The sequence below is a fragment of the Meles meles genome, chromosome 7 (genome assembly GCF_922984935.1).
Source record: "Meles meles chromosome 7, mMelMel3.1 paternal haplotype, whole genome shotgun sequence".
NCBI lineage: Eukaryota > Metazoa > Chordata > Mammalia > Carnivora > Mustelidae > Meles > Meles meles.
In genome coordinates, this window is record NC_060072.1 from 73,557,638 (window position 1) to 73,584,141 (window position 26,504).

The following is a 26,504-nucleotide window of genomic DNA, read 5'->3' on the forward strand; positions in this document are numbered from 1 at the left end:
AAGTTCCCAGGAAGAAGTTTTGGCAGCTGAGGTCAAAGGGTTTGCTGGTTTGATGGCATTTTGATGAGGATTGCCCTGAATGTGTAGATTGCTCTAGGTAACATAGACATTTCAACATTTGTTCTTCCAGTTCATGAGCACATAATGTTTTTCCATTTCATTGTGTCTTCCTCAGTTTCTTTCATATGTGTTCTAGAGTTTTCTGAGTACAGATCCTTTGCTTCTTCGGTTAGGTGTACTCCTGGGTATCTTAATGTTTGGGGTGTGATTGTAAGTGAGATTGACTCCTTAATTTTCTCTTTTTCCTGTCTCATTGTTCATGTATAGGAATGCTACTGATTTCTGTGCATTGATTTTATATCCTGCCACTTTACTGAATACTTGTGTGAGTTCTAGCAATTTGGGGGTGGAGTATTTTGGATTTTACACATAGAGTATTATGTCGTCTGCTCAGCTTCAGAGTTCGACTTCTTCTTTGCCAATTAGAATGCCTTTTATTTCCTTTTGTTGTCTGATTGCTGAGGATATGAATTCTAGTACTGTGTTGAACAGCAGTGTTGATAGTGGACATCCCTACTGTGTTCCTGACCTTTGGGGGGAAACTCAATTTTTCCCCATTGACAATGATATTCACTGTGGGCTTTTCATAGATGACTTTTATGATATTGAGATATGTTCCTTCTATCCCTACACCATGAAGAGTTGTAATTAAGAAAGAATGCTATACTTTGTCAAATGCCTTTTTTGCCTCAATTGAGAGGATCCTATGGTTTATGTCCTCCTCCAATTTCCTCCAACCTCTTTCTCCTTTCCTTCTCCCAATGTCCTCCATGTTATTCCTTATGGTCCGCAGGTAAGTGAAACCATATGATAATTGACTCTCTCTGTTTGACTTATTTCACTCACCATAATCTCCTCCAGTCCCGTCCGTGTTGATACAAAGGTTGGGTATTGATCCTTTCTGAGGGAGGCATAATATTCCATTATATATACGGACCATATCTTCTTTATCCATTCATCTGTTGATGGACATCATGGCTCTTTCCATGATTGTGGACATTGCTGCTATGAACATTGGGGTACAGATGGCACTTCTTTTCACTACATCTAGACCTTTAGGGTAAATACCCAGTAGTACAATTGCAGGGTCATAGGGTAGCTCTATTTTTAATTTCTTAAGGGATCTCCACACTGTTTTCCAAAGTGACTGCACCAACTTACATTTCCACCAACAGTGTAAGAGGGTTCCCCTTTCTCCACATCCTCTCCAACATTTGCTGTTTCTTGACTTGTTAATTTTGGCCCTTCAAACTGGTGTAAGGTGGTATCTCAATGTGGTTTTGATTGGAATCTCCCTGATGGCTAGTGATGATGAACATTTTTTCTTAGCCATTTGTTTCACTTAGCCATTTGTTCCTCTTCTTTGGAGAAGTGTCTGTTCACATTTTCTGCCCATTTTTTGACATAATTAACTGTTTTTTGAGTGTTGAGTTTGAGGAGTTCTTTATAGATCTTGGATATCAGCCTTTGTCTGTAGTGTCATTTGCGAATATCTTCTCCCATTCCGTGGGTTGCCTCTTTGTTTTGTTGACTGTAATCCTTTGTTTGATCTTGATGAAGTCCCAAAAGTTTATTTCGCTTTTGTTTCCTTTGCCTTTGGAGAGATTTTTTTTTAAAGATTTTATTTCTTTATTTGACAGAAAAAGATCACAAGTAGGCAGAGAGGCAGGCAGAGAGAGAGAGGAGGAAGCAGGCTCCCCGCCGAGCAGAGAGCCCAATGTGGGGCTCAATCCCAGGACCCTGGGATCATGACCTAAGCCGAAGGCAAAGGCTTTAACCCACTGAGCCACCCAGGCACCCCACCTTTGGAGAGATTTCTTGAAAGACGTTGCTGTGGCCGATGTTGAAGAGGTTACTCCCTGTGTTCTCCTCTAGGATTTTGATAGATAAAAGATTTTATTTAAGAGAGAGTGAACAAGAACATGATCAGGGCAGGGGGAGAGGGAGAAGCAGATTCCCCACTGGGCAGAGAGCTAGACCCAGGGCTGGGTCCCAGGAACCTGAAATGGTGACCTGAGCCAAAGGCGGGCAGTTAACTGACTGAGCCACCCAAGCTCCCCAAGGATAGAAATATTGTAACTATACTTACATGAACCACAGTTGTAGTTTCTTTCCAGGAGTTTTTGCTTACTGACAAAGGGAACCAAGAGAGCCAAGGGAGTCCTATCTTCCCACACACTCCTCTGATCTAATGTTCCTGATTTGGGGCTACATCATTCTGGGTGGAATTTGGTTACAACCAAAAGTGATGGCAATCTTGTTTGTAAAGGACATTTAGGGAAGGAGAAACCATAATGTATACAACTGGGACATTGTTGTTTTCCTCCTATCCTTTAAGTTTGACAAATATCAAACCCATAGAAAGTTGCAAGAAGAATAGCATTAACACTCCTTTTTCTTTGAATGGGATTGAGCAACTGTTACTATTTTGGCACATTTGCTTGCTTTCTCCAGTGTGTGTGTGTGTGTGTGTGTGTGTGTGTGTGTGTGAAATATGGTTCATATGCAAATTTTAGTAATTATTCAATTTTTATCGTAAAATGTTTCTCCCTGATCAGGAGCAATCCAGGGCCCTGCTTTGCATCTCATTGTCTTGTCTCTTTATTCTCCTTTACTCTGCAACAGTTCCTCAGCTTGCCATTCCTGACATTGACAGTTTTGATCTGCACAGGTCAGTCGTTTTCTAGAAAGGCAACTTTCTAGAATGTGGAAAACTGTTTATAGACTGGTATTTTTTTTTAATTTCAAGATTTTATTTAGATTTTAGTCAAATAAGACATATGGTAAAATTGGATTCAGTTGTAGAATTTAGTGAGTCATCCCTTACATCTAACACCTAGTGCTCATCAAGTCCCCTCTTTAAACCCATCATCCATTTAGCCGACCCTTACCCACCTTCTTCCAGCAACCCTCAGTTTGTTCTCTGTAATTAAGAGTCTCTTATGGTTTATGTCTCTCTCTGTTTTTGTCTTATTTTATTTTTCATTCCCTTCCCCTATGTACATCTGTATTGTTTGTTAATCACACATATGAGTGAAATCATATGATCTATTTCTTTCTGTGAGGGACTTATTTCACTTAGAATACTAAGCTCTAGCTACCTCCACATCACTGAAAATGGCAAGATTTCATTCTTTTTGGTTTTGGAGTAATGTTCTATTGTGTATATATATACATGCACACACACATGTAAAACCTCCATCTCCTTTTTTCACTCATCAGTTGATGAATATATATATGAATGACTGATGATCATGAATGAATGATATGATTCATCATATGAATCATGATGTGATTATGATATATGAATGACAAGCAGAGGATGGAGGAAGAAAAAATAGTATCTGGCATGAATCTATTCATCATTCTTTCATATATATATATGTATATACAGATGTATATAATATATCCATCTTCTTTATTATTAATCAGTTGATGGAAATTTGGGCTCTTTCCATAATTTGGTTATTGTTATTAATGCTGCTATAAACATCAGGGTACCCTGATGTACCAGGTTCCCCTTTGAATCAGTATTTTTGTATCCTTTGCATAAATACCTAGTAGTACAATTGTAGGATCAAAGGATAGTTCTATTTTTAACTTTTTAGGAACCTCTATATTGTTCTCCAGAGTGGCCACACAACTTTGCATTCTCACCAACAGTGTAAGAGGTTTCCCCTTTCTCCATATCCTCACCAACACCTTTTCTTTTCTGTGTTGTTAATTTTAGGTATTCTGGCAGGTGTGAGGTGGTATCCCATCATGGGTTCTATTTGTATTTCTCTGAGGATGAGTGATACTGAGCATCTTTTCATATGTCTGCTAGCCATCTGGATGTCTTCTTTGGAAAAATGTCTGTTCATGTCTTCTGCCCATTTCTTGATTGGATTATTTATTTGGGTGGTGTTGAGTTTGATAAGTTCTTTATAGATTTTGGATACTAACCCTTTATCAGATATGTCCTTGCAAACATCTTCTCTCATTCTGTAGCTTGTCTTTTAGTTTTGTTAATTGTTTCCTTTGCTGTGCAAAAGGTATTTTTTATCTTGATGAAGCCCCAGTAATCCAGTTTTGCTTTTTTACCCTTGCTTCTGGAGATGTGTCTGTAAGATATCACTATGCCTGAGGTCAAAGAGGTTACTTGCTGTGTTCTTCTCTAGGATTTTGATAGTTTTCTCTCTCACATTTAGGTCTTTCATCCATTTTCACTTTATTTTTGTGTATAGAGTAAGAAAGTGGCCCAGTTTCATTCTTCTGCATGTTGCTGTCCAGTATCCCTAACACAAATTTTTCTAGAGACTGTCTTCATTACTTTGGATATTCTTTCCTGCTTTGTTGAAATTTAGTTGGCCATAGAGTTGTGGGTCCATTTCTGGGTTTTCTATTCTGTCCTGCTGATCTAGGTGTCCGGTTTTGTGCCAGTACCAAACTTTCTTGGTGACTATGGCTTTGTAATATAGCTTGAAGTCTAGAATTGTGATGCTTCCAGCTCTGTTTTTCTTTTACAAGACTACTTTGGCTCTTTGGGGTCTTTTGTGGTTCCATACAGACTTTAGGATTCTTTGTTCTAGTTCTGTGAAAAATGTTGGTGGTATTTTGATAGGGATTGCATTAAATATGTAGATTTCTTTGGGTGGTGTAGACATTTTAACAATGTTTTTCCTTCCAGTCCATGAGCATGGACTGTTTTTCCATGTTTTTGTGTCTTCCTAAATTTCTTTTGTAAGTATTCTATAGTTTTCAGAATACTGATGTTCAAAAATCATAAGATACCTAGGAATAAATGTAGACATTGATTTTATCATTAGGTTCAGGTTACACATTTTGAGCAGGAATATTATATAAGAACATTGCTAAATATAATTAATACCATGTAGGCAGGGAACACATCTTTCTCCTCTCCATTGTGTACATAGCATCAAGAACTAGGGCTGGCATTTAGAAAGTGCTTACTATTTATTGAATGAATGAATGAATGAATGAATGATGAATGACATTAGATTTTCACTGCTACTTAGGTCTATTATTTTTCTACTTGAGTACAGGAGAATGAGCAGCCTTCTCCTATATTATAGCCCCATTTTTATAATACCTCTTTGAGAGTTGAAGGTTACCCAAGACCTCTATTAAGAGCCCACAGAAAAGGGAATTAAGAAAAGGAATACGATGTGAGGCAAACAGTGAAGTCTCTTTGCCCTAAGGTGTGTGGTGATCATACTATGTTGAGAGTGGAGGACGAATAAGATGGTCCTCAGCTGGAAAGGAACAGCAAAAAGAAAATAGAAGTCCATGGCCTGTTGCCCTGCTGAGAGAATTTAGTTATTTTGTTTTCTAGATTTTACTATCTTTCTCTCCCTTCACTGCCAATGGAATCCTAAAATACCATCGTGAAAATTAATTTTTATCTCTCATCCTTTCCCAAGAGGGACAGTCCCATGATTCTCTCCTCTACCCTCCATCTCCCACCAACCCCCTCCACACACATAAGCATATATTTTCTAAAATTTATATTTGTTGGTTAGGCAGCCATTCATGCCAGATTATTTGTAGTTGAGAAACTATATAATTCCTTGGACTTTTTATTTGGATGGAGAACCTTTCATCCTTGTTGCCCAGAGAGGTGAGCTTATGAGAGGTATTTTTTGCTTCATAGAAACATGTTTTCAGGCTTCCCTTTGAGGATATATTTCTTTCTAGCTCTGAGTATTTCAGATATTTCTGGCTGTCCTTGCCGAGGTATCTGGGGCTTGGGACTGGATTCATCTATTTAATTCTGCCCTTGTGAGTGTTTGATTCACATGGTTTCTGTGCCCTTTCTAAGAGTCTACCTATCTGTGTCTTTGCAGCCCTTAATTTCACTAAGTTCCAGAAAAAAGCACTGTGTATCCCCAAGTCAGCTCTTGATTATCCACAGTACTGGTGGGAAAAACCTAAAGTAGTGAATGACACTAAAATGACTTTTGTTTGATTTTCAAGTGATGGAGTCCTGCTTGGAGATAATCTAGACTATGAGCAGCTTCAGTTAAGGCAATTGGTCATCATCTTATGAAATGAATATGAAAATCGATACACCACATGTGAAATTCTCAGTTTCTCTATGGCTTCCATCACACCCGAGTGACAGGCAATGTCCTCACAGTGATTCTCAGACCCTCTTGAAGGATCTGGGTTCCTGCTTTCTCTCTGACTTTACTCCCTACTGCTTTCCACTCACTGTATCCTCACCCCCTAGGACTCCTTGTTATTTCTCAAAACCAGCCAAGTGCCACTTCACTCCCATTAGGATGGCTGCTATTAAAAAGGAGAGGATAATGGAAAGTGGGTTGCTTTTGCATTGCTGGTGGGAATATAAAATGGACAGCCACTGTTGAAAAACAGTAATGTGACTTCTCAAAAACTTACATATATAATTACCATGTGATCTGCAATCCCACTTCTGGGTATATATCCCAAGGAATTGAAAACAGAGCCTCAAAAAGATATTTGTATACCATATTCATAACAGCATTATTCATAATAGAATATTATTCTTCCTTAAAGAGGAAGGGTATTTTGATATCTGCTACAACATGGATGAACCTTGAAGACATTATACCCAGTGAAATGAGCCTGTCACAAAAAGATGATATTGTATGATTTCACTTACATGAGTACATTGATTAGTTAAATTCATAGGGACTCAAAATAGAATGGTGTTTGAAAGGGGCTGTGGAGAGGGAAGAATGAGGAGCTACTGCTCAATAGTACAGAGTTTCAGCTGCAGAGGATGAACAAGTTCTAGAGTTGGCTGGTGGTGAAAGTTGTACAACAATGTGAAGGGGAGTTGTCTCGGACCACCCATTTTAAAGTCAGAACACCCACTACAGAGGACATCCTACAATTTGCTTGCTTTCCTTTTCTCTGTAGCACCAATTACCAATTTAATAACACAATATATAAACCTGTTAGTAATATGTTTTTTGGATTCTTTTTCTCCCTACTGCAAAAATACAAGCAACATGCATGGAGGAGGTTTTGTTTATCCTTACTTTATCCATAGTACTAACTAAATAGGGAGCAGTTTATTTGTTGAATTAATACATGACAGACCATGTTTGGCCACACTCTTCTAGACAAGGCACAAACAAAAAGAGAAAATGGGAAAATTACATATTTCATTTGATTTTGTAAACTATTTTTTCCCTTGAATATGAGACTCAGGCCCAGTTTCCATGGTGGCTTTCATTCATTTAATTTCCTATCTTTTCCTGAACTGTTGCCATGATGGAAGTGCTGGTTACGCATGCACCACACTTAGGATTATTTCAAAATCCTGCCCTTAATGCAAAGCCTCTATTCTTATATTCCTGATTGTCTCTTACCAGAATCCAAGGCTGCATGAGTTAGGACTTCGGAACTCTGGGAAACTCCATCTATCCAAAAGACTTCATCCTTGCTTTTTTTGGAGCCACTGGTTAGGATGGCTCTGGAAATTCTTGTCTTGAAATTTTAAGGAGGACGAGAGTATTTATACACTTTGGGAGTAAGAAAGACCTGTGCTTGGATAGAGAGGATTAATATAATCTCTGGAGAAGGTGCATTTATAGTCCATGTCTCTGAAACTTTGAGAACTTGAAAACACTTATTTAATGGCATCATTAGCCTTCCTCTCAAGTCTTCATCAAACTTCTTTCAAAGCAATTGATACCCACACTATCTTTGAAACTATTCAGTAGAGGCCCCAGGCCAACATCCTGATTGGCTAGAGCATTAACTCCGTGGCAGTTACTGCCCTGGAAAAACGTTTTGAAAAGGAAAGGTCCATAGTGAGCTCAGTACCATTATTAGAGACAGAGGAGGGGACATAATGACCTTTAAGACTAATGAGAGTGGGTGGGGAAGGCTGGGAAAACAAGACAGCCTCCTCTTCAGGGAGTGGATTGTTGGACTTGACAGGAGTTCTTCCAGGAAACATGGGATGGATCTTTTGTTTTGGAGTTGGAAGCAGCTCAGAGACTTAGAGAAACACAAGGAGGAGGTGGGAGGGAAGGAGGAACCAGGGTCATTATGGAATCCATACAAGCTGCTTCATGTTTCCTGGCCCCTGCCTGCGTTTCTTTAATCACCTCCCATGAGCAAGCACCTCTTTTGGGAGAGACTATTTCCCATGAATCTGAGATTCACAGACCCAGGACCCTCATTAGGAAATGTCCTCAGGACACTCCTGAAATACATGATAGTGCATGTTCTAGTTTCCTGTTTATACCTCTCTTTGGCCCTTTCTCTCTTTCCAAAAACAAAACAAAACAAAACAACACTTCTTCAAGGAATCTCAAGTTATAGTCATTATTCAATACATCTATATATTCATTTTCTCTGTTTTAAATGCCTCTTTTGGTTGCTTGTTACAATTATGAGCAGATCCTTGTCCTGTGTAGGGAGGATTGGAGATGGGAGTGTGGAATCCAGAAGGAGGAGGTATTTAGATCCTGTCCCTGCCCTCTGGAAGCTCTTAGAATATAAAGGAATGTGAGGAACACACTCAGGTCACCAGCTGACAGGGAAAATTAATTTCAGCTGGCCATCAGGATGGGCAGTAACAGCTAGTGGGAAGGGGAGGAAGGCTGGAGATGTGGATAGGTCAGTGTGGCTTAGGAAAGGCTTCCTAGATGCAGGAAAGTTGTAGAATAGGGCTAAGAGAGACTGCAGGGTCAAGACTGGCCAGAGAGGAGTGAGTAGGGCATCCCTGGCAGGGGAGGTCACTTGCTCTGGCCATTGGCTCATCCCAGGAAGGGTAAGTCAGGATGTGAGGAACTAAGTTAGGAAGGAGGTGATGTATCTGAAGGTAGGGGGAGAATTAGGGTGGGGCTCTGACAGTTGGGTCAGAGAGCTTGGACTGAATATAAACCATTGGAATAACCATAGATTATTGCATGAAAATGAGATTATTGCGTGAGAATGTGAACATGGTATTTGAAGATGATGTTTCTCTGTGTTGTTACAAACTGGATTTGTGGTAGACTCTCTCAGGCTTTCCAAACATGGGTGTCCTTTCTCTTGTGTATATTTGGTTGTTCATTTGTTTGTCCTGCCTGCACCTGTTGGAGTCATAAAAAATGATTATTTAATTCCCAGATGTTTTGTTCTTCGGGTTGCTTCTCTGGAATCTTGATACTTTTTCTGTAGGCCCACTTTCCCTCATCTTCATAAAATGAGGGAATAGCACAAGGACCACCCTGCACTACACAGTTGAAGGAAAAATAAACTGTAAAGCATTACCCCCTCTTACCCTGCCATTCAGATGGTCCTCCTCTAGGATTCCTGCTCAGTGTCCATGGATGCACTTCAGAAGAGTGTATGACTTTTTTTTTTTAAGTGACCCACTCAGAGGGGTCTGTGATTCACAAATCTTAAAAACCACTGTTGTGTTGTTGAGTGGCAGATGGCTGCAGATGGTTCCCATAGAGAAAAACATGAGAGAAGCAGCCTTAGTTCCCACTACAAGAGCCTCCAAAGACATTCGAAGGGGATGGAAGAGAGAGGAATTGGGTTCAGCAGGAACTAGTAGTGGGGGTACCCCATCTTTCCTGTTCTTCACCCTCTTTCTAGCAGGTATTCCTTCTTTGTATTCTCCATATCCTGGCAATTACAGGATTCCATTTCCATTTTCAATTTCAATCAACTGAATATCTGTCATTTACCAGGCTCTATACCAGGTGCTCCAACAACATTGTCTCCTGCAATCTTCTGTTGAACCTGCAGTTCACAGAATGGAGTCAGTCCCTCCCTTAGTCATGGCATGTTTGCAACATCACTTCCTGTCAGGCCCCTTTTCTTCCTTTTTATTAATTTTTATTTTTTTTATTACACCCAGTTAGCCCCTTTTCAATACATTTTATTATCCTGTTTCATCCTTATCTCTATTCACATTTCCCCTCCTCACTAGAGGCTCTTTTTTTTAGTTATTTAACAAATGCTGCTTCAGTCCATGTTTTATGTTTGTTTCAGATACATTCACCTATTCAACCACTACAGTGTCCATTCTAAATACCACTAAGATTGTGCTTCAGATGGTGCCTCAGTGACACTGCCACCAGCAGGGTGTATTAGTTTGTAACTTCTTAGGGAATTCTCATGCTGATCCAGTGAGGGAGGTTAAGTAAGGTTCCTAGTGGTTGCGTCATGGAGATATTGGGAAATTAGAAATTACCTCTGTTCATGTCATCATGAGGAAGGGCCAAGGTTCATATCGAACATTTCTGACCAAGTGTTCATTGTTGTTCTCTCTACAGTACTCAGCACTGCTTGTTCCAGATGAGGCATCTGTAGATAGAGATACTGTTATTATTAATGTATTGACCCTTGCATTTCTAGATGCCTGATTCAATGCAGTGAGCCTAGGATCCCCATGCACCCCAGCACCAGCTTGGATGAAGGTGTCTAATTAGAGTCCTTAGCATTTCAAGGTAAGTCATAAGGAATGGGACTATTTTCAGTTTCTCATGAGGGAGAACTAAGAAGCTCAAGCTTTTGTGGATGACTTTGAGCCAGCACATTTATAAAGACTGGTTGATTGCAGTGTTTGGTTACTTTGGACCATTTTTAATATTACGTACTTGGTACATGATATTAAGTCCGTATGGTTTGCTAGGCACCTAGCTACATACATACAGACATCATTACACTTACTCCTCACAGCTGGCCTGTGAGGTACTTACTTTTACTCCCATTTAACTGTTGCAGAAACTAAAGCCCCAAGAGGTAAACTAATTTAACCACAAGTCACTGGGTATGAGACTTAGGTGCGATTTGAACCTGAACAGTCTACCTACAGAGCCTTACTCCTAACTACTGAACTGCACTGCCTTCTTGTGAAGGAAGCTTTTAGAATCTCTTCCCCTTGAACTTGAGGACAATCTCTTGTCAGCTGGGTGATTTAGGGCAGTCATGGGAAGTACAGGGCTTGTAGACAAGAATCTCCAGAGGGAGAGGATCTAAAGTTGTAAAATGTCTCCAGGTATCTAAATTATGCCCCTCCACCCCATCCCTCAAATTGAGAACCTACCAGGATATCCTACCTGGATTATAGGACCTCAGCATGATGCCTTCAAAAAAGTAGGGATTCTCTAACTTGGTGTGGGTGGTTGGTTGCCAATAACCTCCAGGAACCCAATATTTTTAAACAAGTGTCCTCAAAGGCTGATTCTTTATCACCCAGTGTGACTCATACCTGCCATGCATGATGGGCAGTCAAGGTTATATCACAGTATACATCTAACACACTATCCATTGTGCTCGCCTTCCATAAAGAAGGTAATACCATGTATATCTCTACATGATCCTGAATTATAAGGATTGCTTGGCTACAAAGTAAGTGTCTCAATGTCCAGTATATAAGAATTCCAGATTATGGCCCCTGTCAGGTTTCTTTTCTCAGCATGGTCATTTGTTCAACAGATATTTGTTGAGTACCTTCCTCTCAGTCTGATGGAGGAGACCAGCAGCTGACGTGGAATTTGGATACAGTAAGATCAATGACACATGGGGGAAGCCAGGTACAAGGAGTGCACGTAGGAAGGGCAGCATAAGGTTCAGTGGAGGCTTCCTGATGAAGCAACTGCTGAGCAGTGCACTGAAAGAGAAGTGAGGGTTAGTTAATTGAAGGGACCAAGAAAAGAGTAGAAGCAAGGGAACAGTGTGAGTGTTGAATTTCACTACTGGAGCAGGAACTGGGCAGGGGATGGGGCTGGAGGAATAAGCACAGATCATATTATGAACAAAGGAAAGAGTATGAAGGAAGGGGTGTGTGGAGCCTTGGAAGGGTATGAAGCCTGGTGGTGGGTTGGGAAAACCTCAATGTAAAAAGTTCCCATGAGTTAAGAATTGACACTCACTATCTATCTCCTGTGCTTGTTTGTAAATCATAGCACTGGAACTGGTGAGTGGCAAATAAGTAGTCTAGATGGATTTGTAGACAGAAGGTCTGGCCCATAACCCAAGGGTTCTTTTTCATCATCTATAGAGTAGACTTTCCAATTTTGACTGATATTTCTGTCTTTAAAAACTTCTGAGGGGCGCCTGGGTGGCTCAGTGGTTTAAGCCGCTGCCTTTGGCTCAGGTCATGATCTCAGGGTCCTGGGATCGAGTCCCATATCGGGCTCTCTGCTCGGCAGGGAGCCTGCTTCCCTCTCACTCTCTCTGCCTGCCTCTCTGCCTACTTGTGATCTCTCTCTGTCAAATAAATACATAAAATCTTAAAAAAAAAAAAAACTTCTGAGAACATTTTGCAAAATTCTCTTAAGACTGAAGCAAGAGTAGGGAGGAGAGTGGGGGCTGCATGACTTTGCTTACTCTGTTCTCCAATTCTCATTTCCTGGGCATTGTTGTGAATTGTTCATCCAGAGCCCTGCACCCCTTGTGGAGCGGGGCATCTGAAGAGAAGTAGGAGAGAAGGAGTAAGAAGGAATCACACACAGGATTCCTTCATTAAGAAAACATTCAGATAACATCTGCATGAGTTAAAAGTAACTTCTGAAAAATTCATAGGGAGACACAAGTGAGTGAGCTTGTGAGTTTAATACAAGCTCACAAGCTTGAATTAATACAAGCTTAATACAAGCTCACAGATCAGGGCAGATTCTCCAGGCCCCTGGCAGCTGACACCCCAGATGGCATAGGGTGTGTATAGAGCACAGTGTGACCAGTGAGGAGACTGTCTGCACAAATGAGTTCACCTTCTCTGATGGAACCCAGAGAAGGAGGAGACTGTTAGGGCCAATTTAATGTTAAAACCTGTTTAACTATTAGGGTCTGCTTAGCCAGAGCAAATCCATATTGCCTAGGTAGCCATATTGCTGTTTACATCCACAGACTTCATTCCAGGAATAAATGCCCCAGGAGTTCCTGGTATGGTTTGGGTATCGATTCCGGGAGTAAACTCCTTAACAATAGAAGCCACATACCTTGGGTCTACAGTTATGCCCTATAAAACCAGCCTGTGAGATCAGGAGGGGGGTCACTCTCTTCGGAGGGGGCCCTGGCTGGTCAGTCTGACTTCTAATGCTTGGCATAGAATAAAGCTCTACATAACTTTCACTTTGTCTCAGTCTTGTTCCCCTGGCCGGTCAGTCTGACTTCTAGTGCTTGGTATAGAGTAAGGCTTTGCATAACTTTCACTTTGTCTCAGTCTTGTTCCCCTGGCCGGTCAGTCTGACTTCTAGTGCTTGGTATAGAGTAAGGCTTTGCATAACTTTCACTTTGTCTCAATCTCCTTCCTTTGATAATGGACCCCAACAGAGATGAAAGGAATTTGCTTGGTTGAGAGCAGCTGAGCTAGGTGATTCATTTCTTTTTCCCCTACCTATCACACTGTCATTTTGAGGACATGAAAAAGGCAGTGAATTTCTGTCTGGTTGTTTTGGGTGAGTTTTACTGAATGCCAGAAATCACAATATAGCCTCTCTGTCTCCTCTCCCTTCTCAGTCATGGATCATGGGTTGGCTGCTGCCCCCATTTCTCCACTGTTTCCTTCCCAGACAGTCTGGTCCTCTCCTTCAGGTGGTGGTGAAGGTCCTGTGCCTTTCTCCCTCCTCTTCTAAGTTCACAGTGCCCCAGTGGGCCAAGTGGGAGAAGGGAAGGGGTGGATTGTATATTCTTGGTCATCAGTAGAGCTAAATAGATGATGTGGAATGGGGAAAAGGGGGCCAAAGTGATTGTAACTTTGGGTAGCAGATTTTGGGGCTAAGAGTTTTAAGGCAGAGAGAACTAATATTGGTATTTAAACTCCGATGATATATAAGGAATGGGTCTGTAATTGCAAAGAGGCATCTAGTCCATGAATTAAGGTGTCATAACTCATGCTCAAGCAGTGGGCATACATCCCACATGTGAATTCTTGCACAGTACATCCATATCCTGTTGTTTACTACCTAATTAACAAAGGAAGCTATGTGACTCATGAACTCACATAGGATTATGTTATGTGGAGTGTAAAAAAGGAAAATGTTGGGGTTCTTAGGTAACTCAGTTCGTTGAGACTTCAACACTTGATATCAGCTCAGGTCTTGATCTAGAGTTGTGAGTTCAGGCCCCATTTAGGGCTCCATGCTAGGCATGGAGTCCACTGAAAAATAAATTAAAAAACAAAAACAAAAACAAAACCAGAATATTGGGAGGTATTTGGTACTTTTTCTGGAGGGAAAGCAGGATTAATTTTCTGTGGTGTCTTTTGGTGTCCGTTTCTGTGATACTTGGGCTGCAACAAGTTATATGCAAACTTTGATTCTCAGTTGATTGGTTGAACACCATTGTTCAGTAAATATCTATTGTTTCCATAGGCATTCTGGAAGGATAGCACATACCAGAAGAATCTTGGAACACTGAAAAAATAAAATAAAATTAAATTAAAAAAATTAAAATATCCAATAAAAATTTTAAAAGGAAAAATAAAGGAAGAAATAAGAAGCAGCAGCTCTGAAGCCTGAGTGAAGGACCCCAGCAGTCCCCACCCAACTTGGCTTAACTCAGCCTTACATAACCAGATCCAGCACCCTTGGCTGTCTGGGCTTGTTACAGCTCTCTGATCCTTAGAATCTTCTTCAATTCCAGCTAGAATGCTGCGTCAGGTGGTTCACAGGTTTGGTCAAAACCTGGTACGCAGACGTCTGCTGGAGAAAGAAGTGTATGAGTTTAAATCTGGCATAAAACTGAGCACTCTGGATTTAGTGGCCCTGGGTGTGGGCAACACAGTGGGTGTCAGTGTGTACTTCCTGGCTAATGAGGTGGCCAGGAATCAAGCAGGACCATCCATTGTGATCTGCTTTTTGGTGGCAGGTCTAACATCACTGTTGGCTGGGCTGTGCTATGCGGAGTTTAGTGCCCGGGTCCCCCATTCTGGCTCGGCATATCTCTACATCTATGTCACTGTAGGTGAATTCTGGGCTTTCATCACTGGCTGGAATCTCATCCTCTCCTTTGCTGTTGATACATTCGTTGTGGTCCAGGCCTGGATCTTAACTTTTGACGTCTTCGTTGGGAACCGGATCTCTGAGGCCCAGCAAGAGACTATCTCACAATATGTTCCCCAAGTCATTGCAGACAATCTACGCTACTTTTTTGTCATCTTTCTGTTTTTCTTCATGGAACTGAAATATGTAAGTCGGCATGGGTTCCTCAGAGTGTTTGAAGTGTTTACATTGGTGAAGCTTTTGGTTCTCAGCTTTTTCATCATCTCTGCCTTCATTAAGGGGCACCTACAAAACTGGAAGCTCACAGAAGAAGACTACATACAGGCCGGACTCAATGGTACCTCTCGCTTGGGCCCTCTGGGCTCTGGAGGATTCATGCCTTTTGGCTTCCAAGGGATTCTCCGTGGATCAGCTACCTGTTTCTATGCATTTATAGGTTTCAGCATTATTGTTACCAGAGTCAAAGAATCACACAATCCCAAGCGTTCCATCCCCATGGGCATTGTGATTTCACTGTTCATCTGCTTTTTGTTGTATTTTGGTGTCTCTGCAGCACTTACACTTATGGTTCCTTACTACCAGCTTCAACCTGGGAGTACCTTGCCTGAGGCATTTCTCCATATTGGTTGGGTCCCTGCCTACTATGTTGTAGTTTTTGCAATTTTCTGTAGTATTTTTGTTGGCATCTATTGGGGCTTTATGTTTCCCATACGTCGGATGATACACACAATGGCAGAGGATGGTCTCCTGTTCCCAGTCCTTTCCCGGTTCACTGACAGCACATATGGCCATACCCTGTCCATTCTGATCCTTGGCATTATCACAGCAATCATGGTATTCTTCTTTAGACTCACTGATCTTCTGGACCTGAGGTCAGTTGGGACCCTTGTATCTTATTCCCTGATAGCTTTTTGCATTCTTACCGTCAGGTACCAAATTGAGAGGAGGAAGGAGGAAAATGAAAAAGAGTTGCAGGAGGAGAATGGGGGAAATGTAGCACAGATGCAGGAGGAGACTGCACCTGCAGCAGAGAAGCTGACTCTACAAGGACTATTTTTTCCAGGTAGCCCCACCCCCACTCCACTCTCTGGCCGGGTTGTCTATGTTTGCTCCTCACTGCTTGTTCTGCTGATGACTGTCCTCTGCCTGGTGCTGGCCCACTGGCCAGGTCTGCTTTCTGGAGATGCAGGGCCGATCACAGTGGTTGTGCTGCTCCTGATGCTCATCACTGGGATCACTGGGGTCATCTGGAGACAGCCACAGAACTCCTCTCCCCTTTCCTTTAAGGTCCCTGCTCTGCCTCTCCTCCCACTCCTGAATATCTTTGTGAATGTTTGCCTTATGATGCAGATGTCAGCTGGCACCTGGCTAAAGTTTGGTGTCTGGATGCTGATTGGGTTTGCTATCTACTTCTGCTCTGGGATCCAGCAAAGCCTGGTAGCTTAACCCTGCTTATGGACCCAAACACTAGACCTTGAACTCAGCAGTACCAGTACATATTTGGCTTGAATCATCACACCTGAATGCAGTTTGGTCCCCTACAAAATAATGGGAAGTATTCCTGAGCACATGGGAATATGAGCTCCTATGAGATATTGGTGTGGGAACACTAATAGAGCTTCATATTTATGGTACAGCGAAGGATGTGTCTTTGCTCCCCTCCACCCTTATTTTTACTTTCTTCTCTTCAATTGTGTCTGTAGCTGCTTACTGGCTTTTACAGAATTGGTATTAGAAGAAACTTGATAAAATATTTTTCTTTTCTTTAGTTAAATATTCACTAATGAAGGAGATATACATTTGGTGGAGTCAGTAGACCATGACTCTTGCTCTCAGGCTGGTGAGTTTGAGCCCCACATTGAATGTAGAGATTACTTAAGAAAACTCTGAAAACAACCTGAGGGTTTTGAAGGGGCGGGGGTGGGAGGTTGGGGGAAGCAGGTGATGGGTAATAGGGAGGGCACATATTGCATGGAGCACTGGGTGTTGTGCAAAAACAATTAATACTGTTACACCTAAAAAATAAATTAAAAAAAAGTGAATGACTCTAAAAAAAAAAAAAAGAAAGAAAGAAAGAAAAAAACATCCAGTAGCAGAATTACTGGATCATACGGCAGTGCTGTTTTAAACTTTTTGAGAATCTTCCACACTGTTTTCCATAAGGTCTGCACCAATTGACATTCCACCAACAGTGCATGAAGATTCCTTTTTCTCCATATCTTTAGCAACACTTATTTTTCTTCTCTTTTTGATTTTAGCCTTCATGGCAGGTGTGAAGTGACATCTGATTGCATATTTAAAAGAGTTTATATATTAATTTTTTTATGTTCAGTTAGCCAACATATAATAATCATTTGTATTTCCCTGATGAGTAACACTAAGCATCTCTTCATGTATCTGTTGGCCATCTGTATGTCTTCTTTGGAAAAATATTTATTCAGTTCCTCTCTCCATTTTTTAATAGGTTTTTTTTTGTATTGGCTTGTAGAAATTCTTTATGTATTTTTAGTATTAATCACTTATTGATATATTATTTGCAAATATCTTCTCCTATTCAGTAGGTTGCCTTTTTTTTTGTTGTTATTGGTGGTTTCCTTTTCTGTACAAAAGAGGTTTGCTTCATGAATTTGAAAAGATATAGGCACCTCTATGTTTATTGCAGCATTATTTACAATATGCAGGATATGGAAGGAACAGAGGTGTGCATCTATAAATAAAGAAGATATGGTCTATATGTACATCCAATGGACTATTACTCAGCCATAAAGAAGAATGAAATCTTGCCATTCGTAACAACGTGGTTGAACTGGGTGGGTATAATGCTAATTTAAATATGTTAGTCTGAGAAAAACAAATGCCATGTTTTCAGTCTTAAGGAGAATTAAAGAAACAAAAAAAAATCAAAATGAAAAAGAAAAACGAGACCAATGCAATACCAAAGTAAATAAATAAATAACACAACAGCCTGGACCCCTAACTAAAGGGAAGAAACTCGTAGTTGCCAAAGGGGAAATGGGTAGGGGAATGGGTGATTTAAATAAAGGGAATTAAGAGTACACTAATCTTGATGATCCCTGAGAAATGTGTGAAATTGTTGAATCCGTGTGTTGTGCACCTCTGAGTAATACATCAACACTGCATATTCATTATATTTATATTAATAAAAAGAAAAAGAAGCTAGAAGAAGACCGCAAAAAGCCAAAAATGATGAAATATGGCTTCTGCATTTAAGGAGCTTATATTCTAATACAAAAGGTAAAGCATAGCTGTAACACAAAGTAGAACGTGTTGTCATAATTAATATAACTGAATATAATTGAATCTTGGGAATTCAGCATGGAGGATGATCATTTGTGCCTGGTACAGAGGTGAGGGTTGATGGTGAAATTAAAGGAGAACTTGTAGAGGGATGGCTTTTGAGCTGGCTCACTTCAGGGATGAGATTTGCCACATCTGGGCAGCAGGGAGAGATTGCAGGCAGAGAGAGCACCAGGATGAGAAGCACAGGAAAATGAAGCTGTGTTCAGAGCACAGTGAGCGGGCTGTGTAGCTTGAGCCTTGGTTGTGTGGGGGGAAAACAGAACATGCACAAGTGACTGGAGGCAGAGCTCTCCCCTGGACACAAAACACTTTGACTTTGAGCCCACTGTCCATGCTGAAAATCCCTGGGTTGATATTTCTCTTAGCAACATCTGCATTCTTGGACATTAAAGTTTCTCTACTGTTGTCTGCTTTGTTCCACCTGCTCAGAAAGTGCACAGCTGAAAGCCACATGTCCTGGGTTCTGGGCTTGTTTCCACAACAATTAGCAATGTGACTCGAGGAAGCCACTCAGTTCCTTCCATGCTCTGCTTAGTTATGTGTAGCAGGAGAGGTCACAACTGATCCCTTTCTCAAGTTACATTTCCTTAAAATATTCTAGGATTCCTCTGGTTCTTCTGTCCTGTTATTCCCTCAACTAGGACTCCTTACTGCAAATGATCTGAACCTGTAACCTGCCTACTTATCACTACAACCCATTGTTGGAGCTGTAGAGGTCCAATAAATAACACCCCACTTCCCCCTCCTATGTTAGGAACCCATTGATAATCATGACATGGTGACAGCTGACTAAACTGTCAGGTGTAGATCCACACCATTGTTGACTTGCTAATCCCTCATCATTAAATTAAACAGAATTACTCATCACAAGTAGTGCTGAGTGTCCCTTGCCTGCCACCACAGGAGAGGGACTTTTTTAGTTAGTTTTTCTCCTGTATGAGCAGGTTGGATTTCATATGTCCAGTGGGCAGGTTCGTTCTGGAAAAAAAAAGAAAACCAACAAGACATTGGAAGAAGCTAACCAGGTATGCTCAGTGTTATGTCTTCACTTCATTATTCAAGGTCCCAGTGAAAGAGGGCAGTATGGAGAGTGGCTAGGAATAGTATTCTGCTCAGTGTTTCTCAAACTTCAGGGGTGCCATGGCACCTGGAGGGCTTGTGGAAAGAGATTGCTGGACCCCTGTCCTCAGTGTTGGAATTCAGGAGGTCTGGGTGGGGCCCAGAACCTGTACTTCTAACAAGTTCCCAGGAGTAGCTCGTCCAGGAACCATATGTTGAACACCAGAGCTCCAGATGAAGGCTCTTCGTGTGTAAAGTTGAAGAGAGGGGAAAAAAAGCACTCTTTTTACACTCATCTTCATCTAATGAAACATGTAGATTAAAATTCCATTGTGAATGCTTTCACAGTGGGCAAATCATAATGTATCACTTCATAATTATATGTATATCAAATTAGCACTGTGTGTACTGTAAATATGTCACAATTTTATGTCAACTATACATCAATAAATCTGAAATTTAAAAAAATTACATACCACAATTGTCTGTGTCTTCCTTTTCTTTTTTTTATTGCCCCTGATTATAGATCTTGGGTAAGTACTGTATCCTGTTCACTCCCAGAGCATCCAGCTGAGGCCAGGCACCTAATGAGCATTTAATAAATTCATGTTCAAGGGAATTGAGACTAACGCATTTTGTTGGTACAGAAAATTCTCCTTCCTTTTGGCCAGCATGTGCTACTCCTTTCAAGTATCTTCTGGTCGACTTCCTCGGCAAGCAGAATGTCTCTCCATCCAGAGCTGTCTGGACCCCATATCTAGAACTGTGCCCAGGCACCTGTAGTATTGCTGTTGTGTGGCTATGCCTGAGTTATGGTAACTGTGTTGTATGTTCCTTCCCAGTGGAGTATTTCTAAGGACAAGGAGTAAGTTTTTATTTCCTCTAAATCCAGCAGTAAGAACAGTGTTGTTCATCCAAAGAGCAACATAGAAAATACAGTCCTGGGTCAGGAGAATTCATGACATGACCTCCCCTGGTCCAGCACCATCTCTTCCCATGGGATGTGACGAGGGGCTAGAAGCAGTGAAACTGATAGGAGGCCCAAGCAGTTCTACCTGATACCAGGGAATCCCTGAAGATGAGGCTGGCTCCAGTGAGGTCCCAACAGGCATCCTTCTTGATGCAGTCAGTTTTATGCTTTGGTATAGGAGGATTAGTGTTTTTCTATTGTATTGATGCATGGGGTCTGCCCTGGGAGGGAGGGAGGGAAGGTACTTCCTTACTTGCTGAATTTCTCATGTTCCCACCAGGAAGTAGGTGACTTCAGGGAAGCCTGCCAGAGGCAAGATTACCCACATACTTGCCTACTCCTGTAGATGCTTCTTCAATGTACTGGAGCAAAAACCTTCTGAAAGCACCTACAATTCTTGGTCAGAGAGAACTGATACTCTACATGGGGAGGAAAACGGGCTGAAATAGGAGGATTAATAACTGGATAGGGATTGAAGCATCATTATTCTCGAAGGGAAGGTATTAGTTGAAACTGAGAAAGAGGTATAGGTCAAGAAACACTTCCCGGAGAATGTTGTCTATGGAGTAATTTGGTAAATAAAAGAAAGATGGGTGAGATGGAAAAGAAAAGGGACAGTAATTCTAGTCATATGGACCTTTAAGAGTCATGAAAGAATGTATTGTGTATTGTTGTGTACAATACAATGTTGTGTATTATGCCATGGTATGAGATTCCTGAATCAGGAAGAAATGAGACATGATTCTCACAGTCATCTGGAGCATAGACAGGCAGAAAGATGGGGACAGATGGACTCTTCCTGGGAGACAGTTGCAGCAACTGCTACATCATCTAGATCCTTGCTCTAGTAGCATGGGTGTCACCTGGGAGCTTTTAGAAATGCAGATTCTTGGGTCCCAACCCAGACCTACTGAATCCAAATCTGCATTTTTAACAGGCTTCCAGGTGATCTGTGTTGTCATGCAGGTTTGAGAAAGACCGGAATTAGATATGGGATGACAGGTGTCTGACCTCAGATGGGCACTATTGAAAGTGTGAAAACTGGTACTGGGAACACAAGAAGAGGGGGCTTGGTTAGGGGATTGAATTTGGGAAGAGGGAGAAGTGTGGGGTCTGACTGCCCCTGTCTCCAGGACTCCCAAAGCAGTCATGATTGCAGGGTTTAACACTCTGCCCACAGTGGGAAAAAGCCTTCAATGCCCTCTCTCAAATCTGTCTAGTCCTCAGGCCTCCTCTGAAGCAAACATTGGGTGGGTGGTGACTACTGCCATTCTATTTCCCCTCCTTCATATGTTGGCCTGCAAGAGCCCAGGGAGATCATATTGCTCATGCCCTGACTCAGGGTTGTACTGTTCTTAATCAAATGAGTGATTACTTGATGATACGAATTGAGGAGGCTGTGGAGGTTGGGGATGAGATAGGAATTCTTAATTATCTGTCCTGGAAATTAGGCAACTCTCATCTTTCAAATGCTCTCAGGAGAGACAAGATATCTACATAAGAGGTCCCTACCCTAATAGGGACCAAATTATGCCTTTTAAGGGATCATTGATGATTTTCAATTGGTTAATAACAAAGTATATGAGACCTTTAATTCCAGACAACTGGACTTATGGGCAGTGGAATAATGGACAAAGTGGGCATTGGAGAATTTGCTCTTTTTTTTTTTAATTTTTTGAGAGAGACAGGGAATGAGAATGACCAAGTGGGGCGGATGGTCAGAGAGAGAGGTTGAAGCAGACCCCCTGCAAAGCATGGAGCCTGATAAGGGTCTTGTATCCAGGACTTGGTGACCATGATTCAAGCCAAAGGTAGATGCCCAATTGACTGAGCCACTCAGGTGCTCCCACTGGAGAATTTTCTTAGCTTTTCAAGGGATCTTGTACCTCATCCCTTATAAGAATGGGTGAGAAATAGAAGCCAATGAAAGGAAAATAGTTGGAGATTGAACCTAAGGAAGAATTTTCTGAGATCAGAGGGTGATGGGGAGATGGGAGGGCTAGGCTCTGTGGCCATGTGCATTGCTGTCTCACTTGGGTGTGGAATGCCTCAGATGGGCTCCTGTCCAGAAACAGGGAAATGTAGAAAATGAATTCTCAAAATCATTGTTATCCCATGAATTCTCCAGTCAACTTCATAAATGAGGGGCTGGGTGGATGTGTGGTATATGTAGGTGGTGAGGCATGTGCATGATGAATGACAGAAGAAAAAAAACACAATCATACTAGAGCACTGAAATCTGCTATCAGTTCTCATAACTCTCCTTGGATTTAGGAGAATATATTGGACATTAGGGCTCAAATAGATTTTAGGTTTACAGGTGCTTCCTCACTCCATGTACTCATCTTGTGTCATAGGAGATTTTAAAACCTCCTAAGGGAAGGAACACCCCTCTCATGCATTACTTCCTTCTATGTCCACAGTCCCACAGTGACGATGATGATTATATAGCTACCATTTGTGAGTACTCCAAGCACTTTATATAATTACCTATTTGATACAAAGTTGAATGAGGTGAGTGTTGTTTTGCTCATTTTAGAAAAGTTGAAACTAAGGCGAAGAGAGGTTAAATCATTTGTGCAAAGTGAGTAGTGAAGCTTGGATTTGTACTACGTTTGAGCAGAGTCTTGTACCTGTAACCTCTGAGCTATACTTTGCATGCAGTATCAGCTGAGTGAGGGACTGCTGATCACTGAAACTTGATGGCATAGAGGTAATTGAAAGACAGTGGATAATTCCCAATAGTGAATAATGAGAAAACAATTTCTATGTGTTTTGTGGCATGTGGTCAGAGACACACTTACACATACAGCTCATAGTCAGATGATCTTTCCTGGGCCCCACCCTGTAGACAGGAGACTGGAAAAGTTTCAAGGACAGGGACATATAGTCATAAACTTCCTCATTGAAAGTCATGTGTGTGCACCAAATATATGGACAATTATGTTTGAAATTTGAGTGGAAATATTCATCAAGGAGTGGGGTATTTTCCTCTCAGTATGTCTACAAACATGGGCATTTTTAAAAAGACCTTTTAGGTATGATGTGCGATGTGTGTGTGTGTGTGTGTGTCTGTGTGTGCAGGAACACAAACCCTGAAGGTTTCAACCAGCACTAAGGAACCAGGAGCCTTCCAACCCTGGTCATGGTTAGTGTGTTTCTTCCAAACTCTGATACTTATTTTTCATCACCTCTCAAGGAAACCCTAATGAGTTTCCCTCTGGGAAGTTCATGGCTAAGATGCTGGGCTGCTGTGGAGCCCTATCCATCTGCTACAGCCAGAAGAGGTTCAGAGAGAAAGAGCAACAGCAGCCTCAAGGAAGCCCCTCCTGTGTTTTACCCTCTAACCTCATACACAGCTGCAGTTATAGGCACACCCCTCACATCAACACCTGTCTCCCCTAGGAGACCCTCAGGGAAGGTCCACAAAGAAGCCCTTGTATTTACCTCTTCTCTTCCCTTTGAGCCACCCCAGGAAGAGGAGAATCAAAATTTGTACTAATCAAGGAATCTAGAGTGGGGATTGTAAGAGGCTGGTCATTCGTGGCATTAATTTCATAAAATGCAGTGAGCTCTTACAGAAACAACAATGGTAAGTGTAAAGGCCCCACCCCAGTTGAGCTGCCATTTTGTTGTAAAACTTAATTTGACTTTGCCCACCACCCCTCCCCTCAGGGGAACTTACTTAAAAACAAGTCCCAGAAACAAGTCTCAGGTTAAAAAAAAAAAAAAAAAACAAGCCCAAATACAAGGGTGGGTCAGGTCAGGTGGAGACATTCAATCAGTGGGGGGGCGCATACTGTCTCCCTGGTTACCAAGGAGTATGGCCCCCACCCTTTGGGCACCTTTTGGGTACCAATTCTGACCAAGGTGATAGGCTGGTTCAAATGTCTACTAGGGTAAATTGTAATTCAATTGGTCACCTAGCATGACTGTGCAGGTTTCTCTGTGTGTTACAACTTCATTGACCACCTGTGCATGGCCAGGCCCAACCACATGGCCTTTGCTCTATAAAAGCTAGTCTGTGAAACAGAGAGGGGTCATCCTCTCTGTAAGGGGTGGCTCCGACCTGTCTGTTTGACGGTCCATTTGATTCTTGGTGCTTGGCGTGAAATAAAGCTTTGCTTGACCTTTGCTTTGAATCAGTCTTGCTCCTTTAATCATGGACCCATTATTGGGGACCCAACAGTAAGAAGAGTTGAATGTCTCTATTTCCCTCTTTAGAAAATCTGAAGCAAAGTTTCTGGAATCAGGAGGCAGGACCTGCAGGTGGTTTGAAGGCAGACACAGCCCAGGAAGCCCCTCCTCCACCTGCCAGTGCCAGTTCTTGGGAGACTGTTTTGCGAGGCATTTTTATGACAAACTTTAGTTTACATGTGACATTTAACAGCATCTGTGTCCAGAGAAGGAGGGAATACAGATATTTATTGACATAGAGTGTCTAAATATCAAGGAAAATTAACTATCGAGATAGAAGGAGAGACTTTTCTCTTTCCCACAGGTACACAAATTACCTAAGTTTATTTGTGTAATATATGCTTTTCTGCCCTCTGTACTCCTCTGGGTAATGAGATTAAGAAGTCCTTTCATTATTAATAAATAACTCAGTGGAGGGAGAGCGGAGATCAGAGACATACAGACGAAGACGTAATGCGTACACTCTCCCATTAGAACCATTGCCCCTTCCAAAGATCAGGTGCAAGAGAAGTGGGGAGAAATGGAGCCTGAGCTGGGACTCAGGTTCTGGCACCTGTCTTCTGTATTCAAAGCCTTCAGATTCTGCAGTTTTATCTTAAATTTCCCTGGTCCTCACATTTTACTCTGTCATGATGAGCAGATTTGATATCAAACGATGCCCAAAGTCAAGAAATCCTTCCCAATAACAGTGTCTTTCCTTGGAATTCTGTCCTTGCAATCTCTGCCTACTGAAATCCTATACAATCATCAAGGTGCCCTATAAATGTGACCTCCTCCTATGCCTTCATGGGTTATCTGCCTCTGAAGAAATATATTTCCTTTGATCTCTTCTACTCCTTTGTGTCACTCTCACCATAGCTGTCTCTCTGCATTGTGTTCAGCTGTAGTTACCTTGTGTCTTCTCGCTCTCCCTCACTCACCTGTAAGCTTCTGGTGTGGGGATACTGTGCCCTGTATATTTTTATATTCTCTCTACTGTCCTTAATACAGAGCTAAAGAAATGCTAAATAACCTTCATGTGTTGTATTAAATAGAGGGAAAGTGCCCATTAAGAGCTGTGGAAGGAGAAGTATTACGAATACTGATAAAGGATAATTACTGTGATTGTAGGTCTGCACATGATGCTTTCAGGCATAGGTCATCTTATTAGGAAATGTTGATCCCACCAGTAAATTTATTCATATATAATATATTTATTCATTGTTCATTCTTTCTCTCATTCAAATTTAGAGCTTTTCTTGGAGGGAAATAGAAAGAAGCAAGAAAACAAATCTTCAGTAATTCCAGAGTGTCATGAAACCACAAGGGAATAAACAGGTTTGTGACAAAGAATAACAGGGAATTTCCTTCAGATAGGGAAGCTAGGAATGGCTTTTATGGTCACTGTCACATATTTACCCTACTACAACTATGAGTTAATTCAATTTTTAACCTGAAGAACAATAACAATAAAATCAGTAACAGAAGGAGAATAAAAGCCTTCCCACCAGGGTTTGTATTTGTCAACCCAAACTTAGAACTGGTTCCTTCTTTGGTCCAACTTCCAACACCACCCCCCACCACCGCCTTGGGAAGAGGGTATCAGTCTCAGGATGACCCTTGCTCCGGATGGACCCTGTCCCCTCTTCTCCTCTCCAGGAGCCTGCAAGCAAAACAAAGGTTAAGAGCTTTGATTGCTAGAGACTTGGAACAGATCAAGGCAGAGGTCTCTGAACTAATGCCCCAGGATATGAGGTTCTGGGGAAGAGATGAGGACAGAAGTTCAGAAAGAGAGAGGCTAATTGCTATCACATAGACTCTCTCTCAGCTTCCACTTCAATGTCAGTGGGTTCTGGGCTATCTATTCCTTGGGGGAGTTGATCAGGGTTTTTGGGCTTTTGGGAAGGGGAAGGTATCCCATGACTGAGTTTAGAGACCAGTCATTTCTGGATCCCTGCTGCAAGGCTGAGGAG

General features: G+C 41.6%; 1 protein-coding gene across 5 annotated transcripts in view; it reads left to right on the forward strand.

The window, feature by feature from the left end:
* LOC123946625 (cationic amino acid transporter 3-like) overlaps positions 1–19,856 on the forward strand; it is a 245,849-nt gene extending 225,993 nt beyond the window's left edge. For 2 of the 5 annotated variants that reach the window (XM_046012214.1, XM_046012213.1), the window contains exon 2: positions 14,376–16,768. In XM_046012214.1, the coding sequence (XP_045868170.1) occupies positions 14,652–16,451 (1,800 nt within the window). In that variant the 5' untranslated portion in view covers positions 14,376–14,651 and the 3' untranslated portion in view covers positions 16,452–16,768. The other 3 variants (XM_046012215.1, XM_046012216.1, XM_046012212.1) reach the window with 3 other exon arrangements.
* Positions 19,857–26,504: the final 6,648 nt, after the last annotated feature.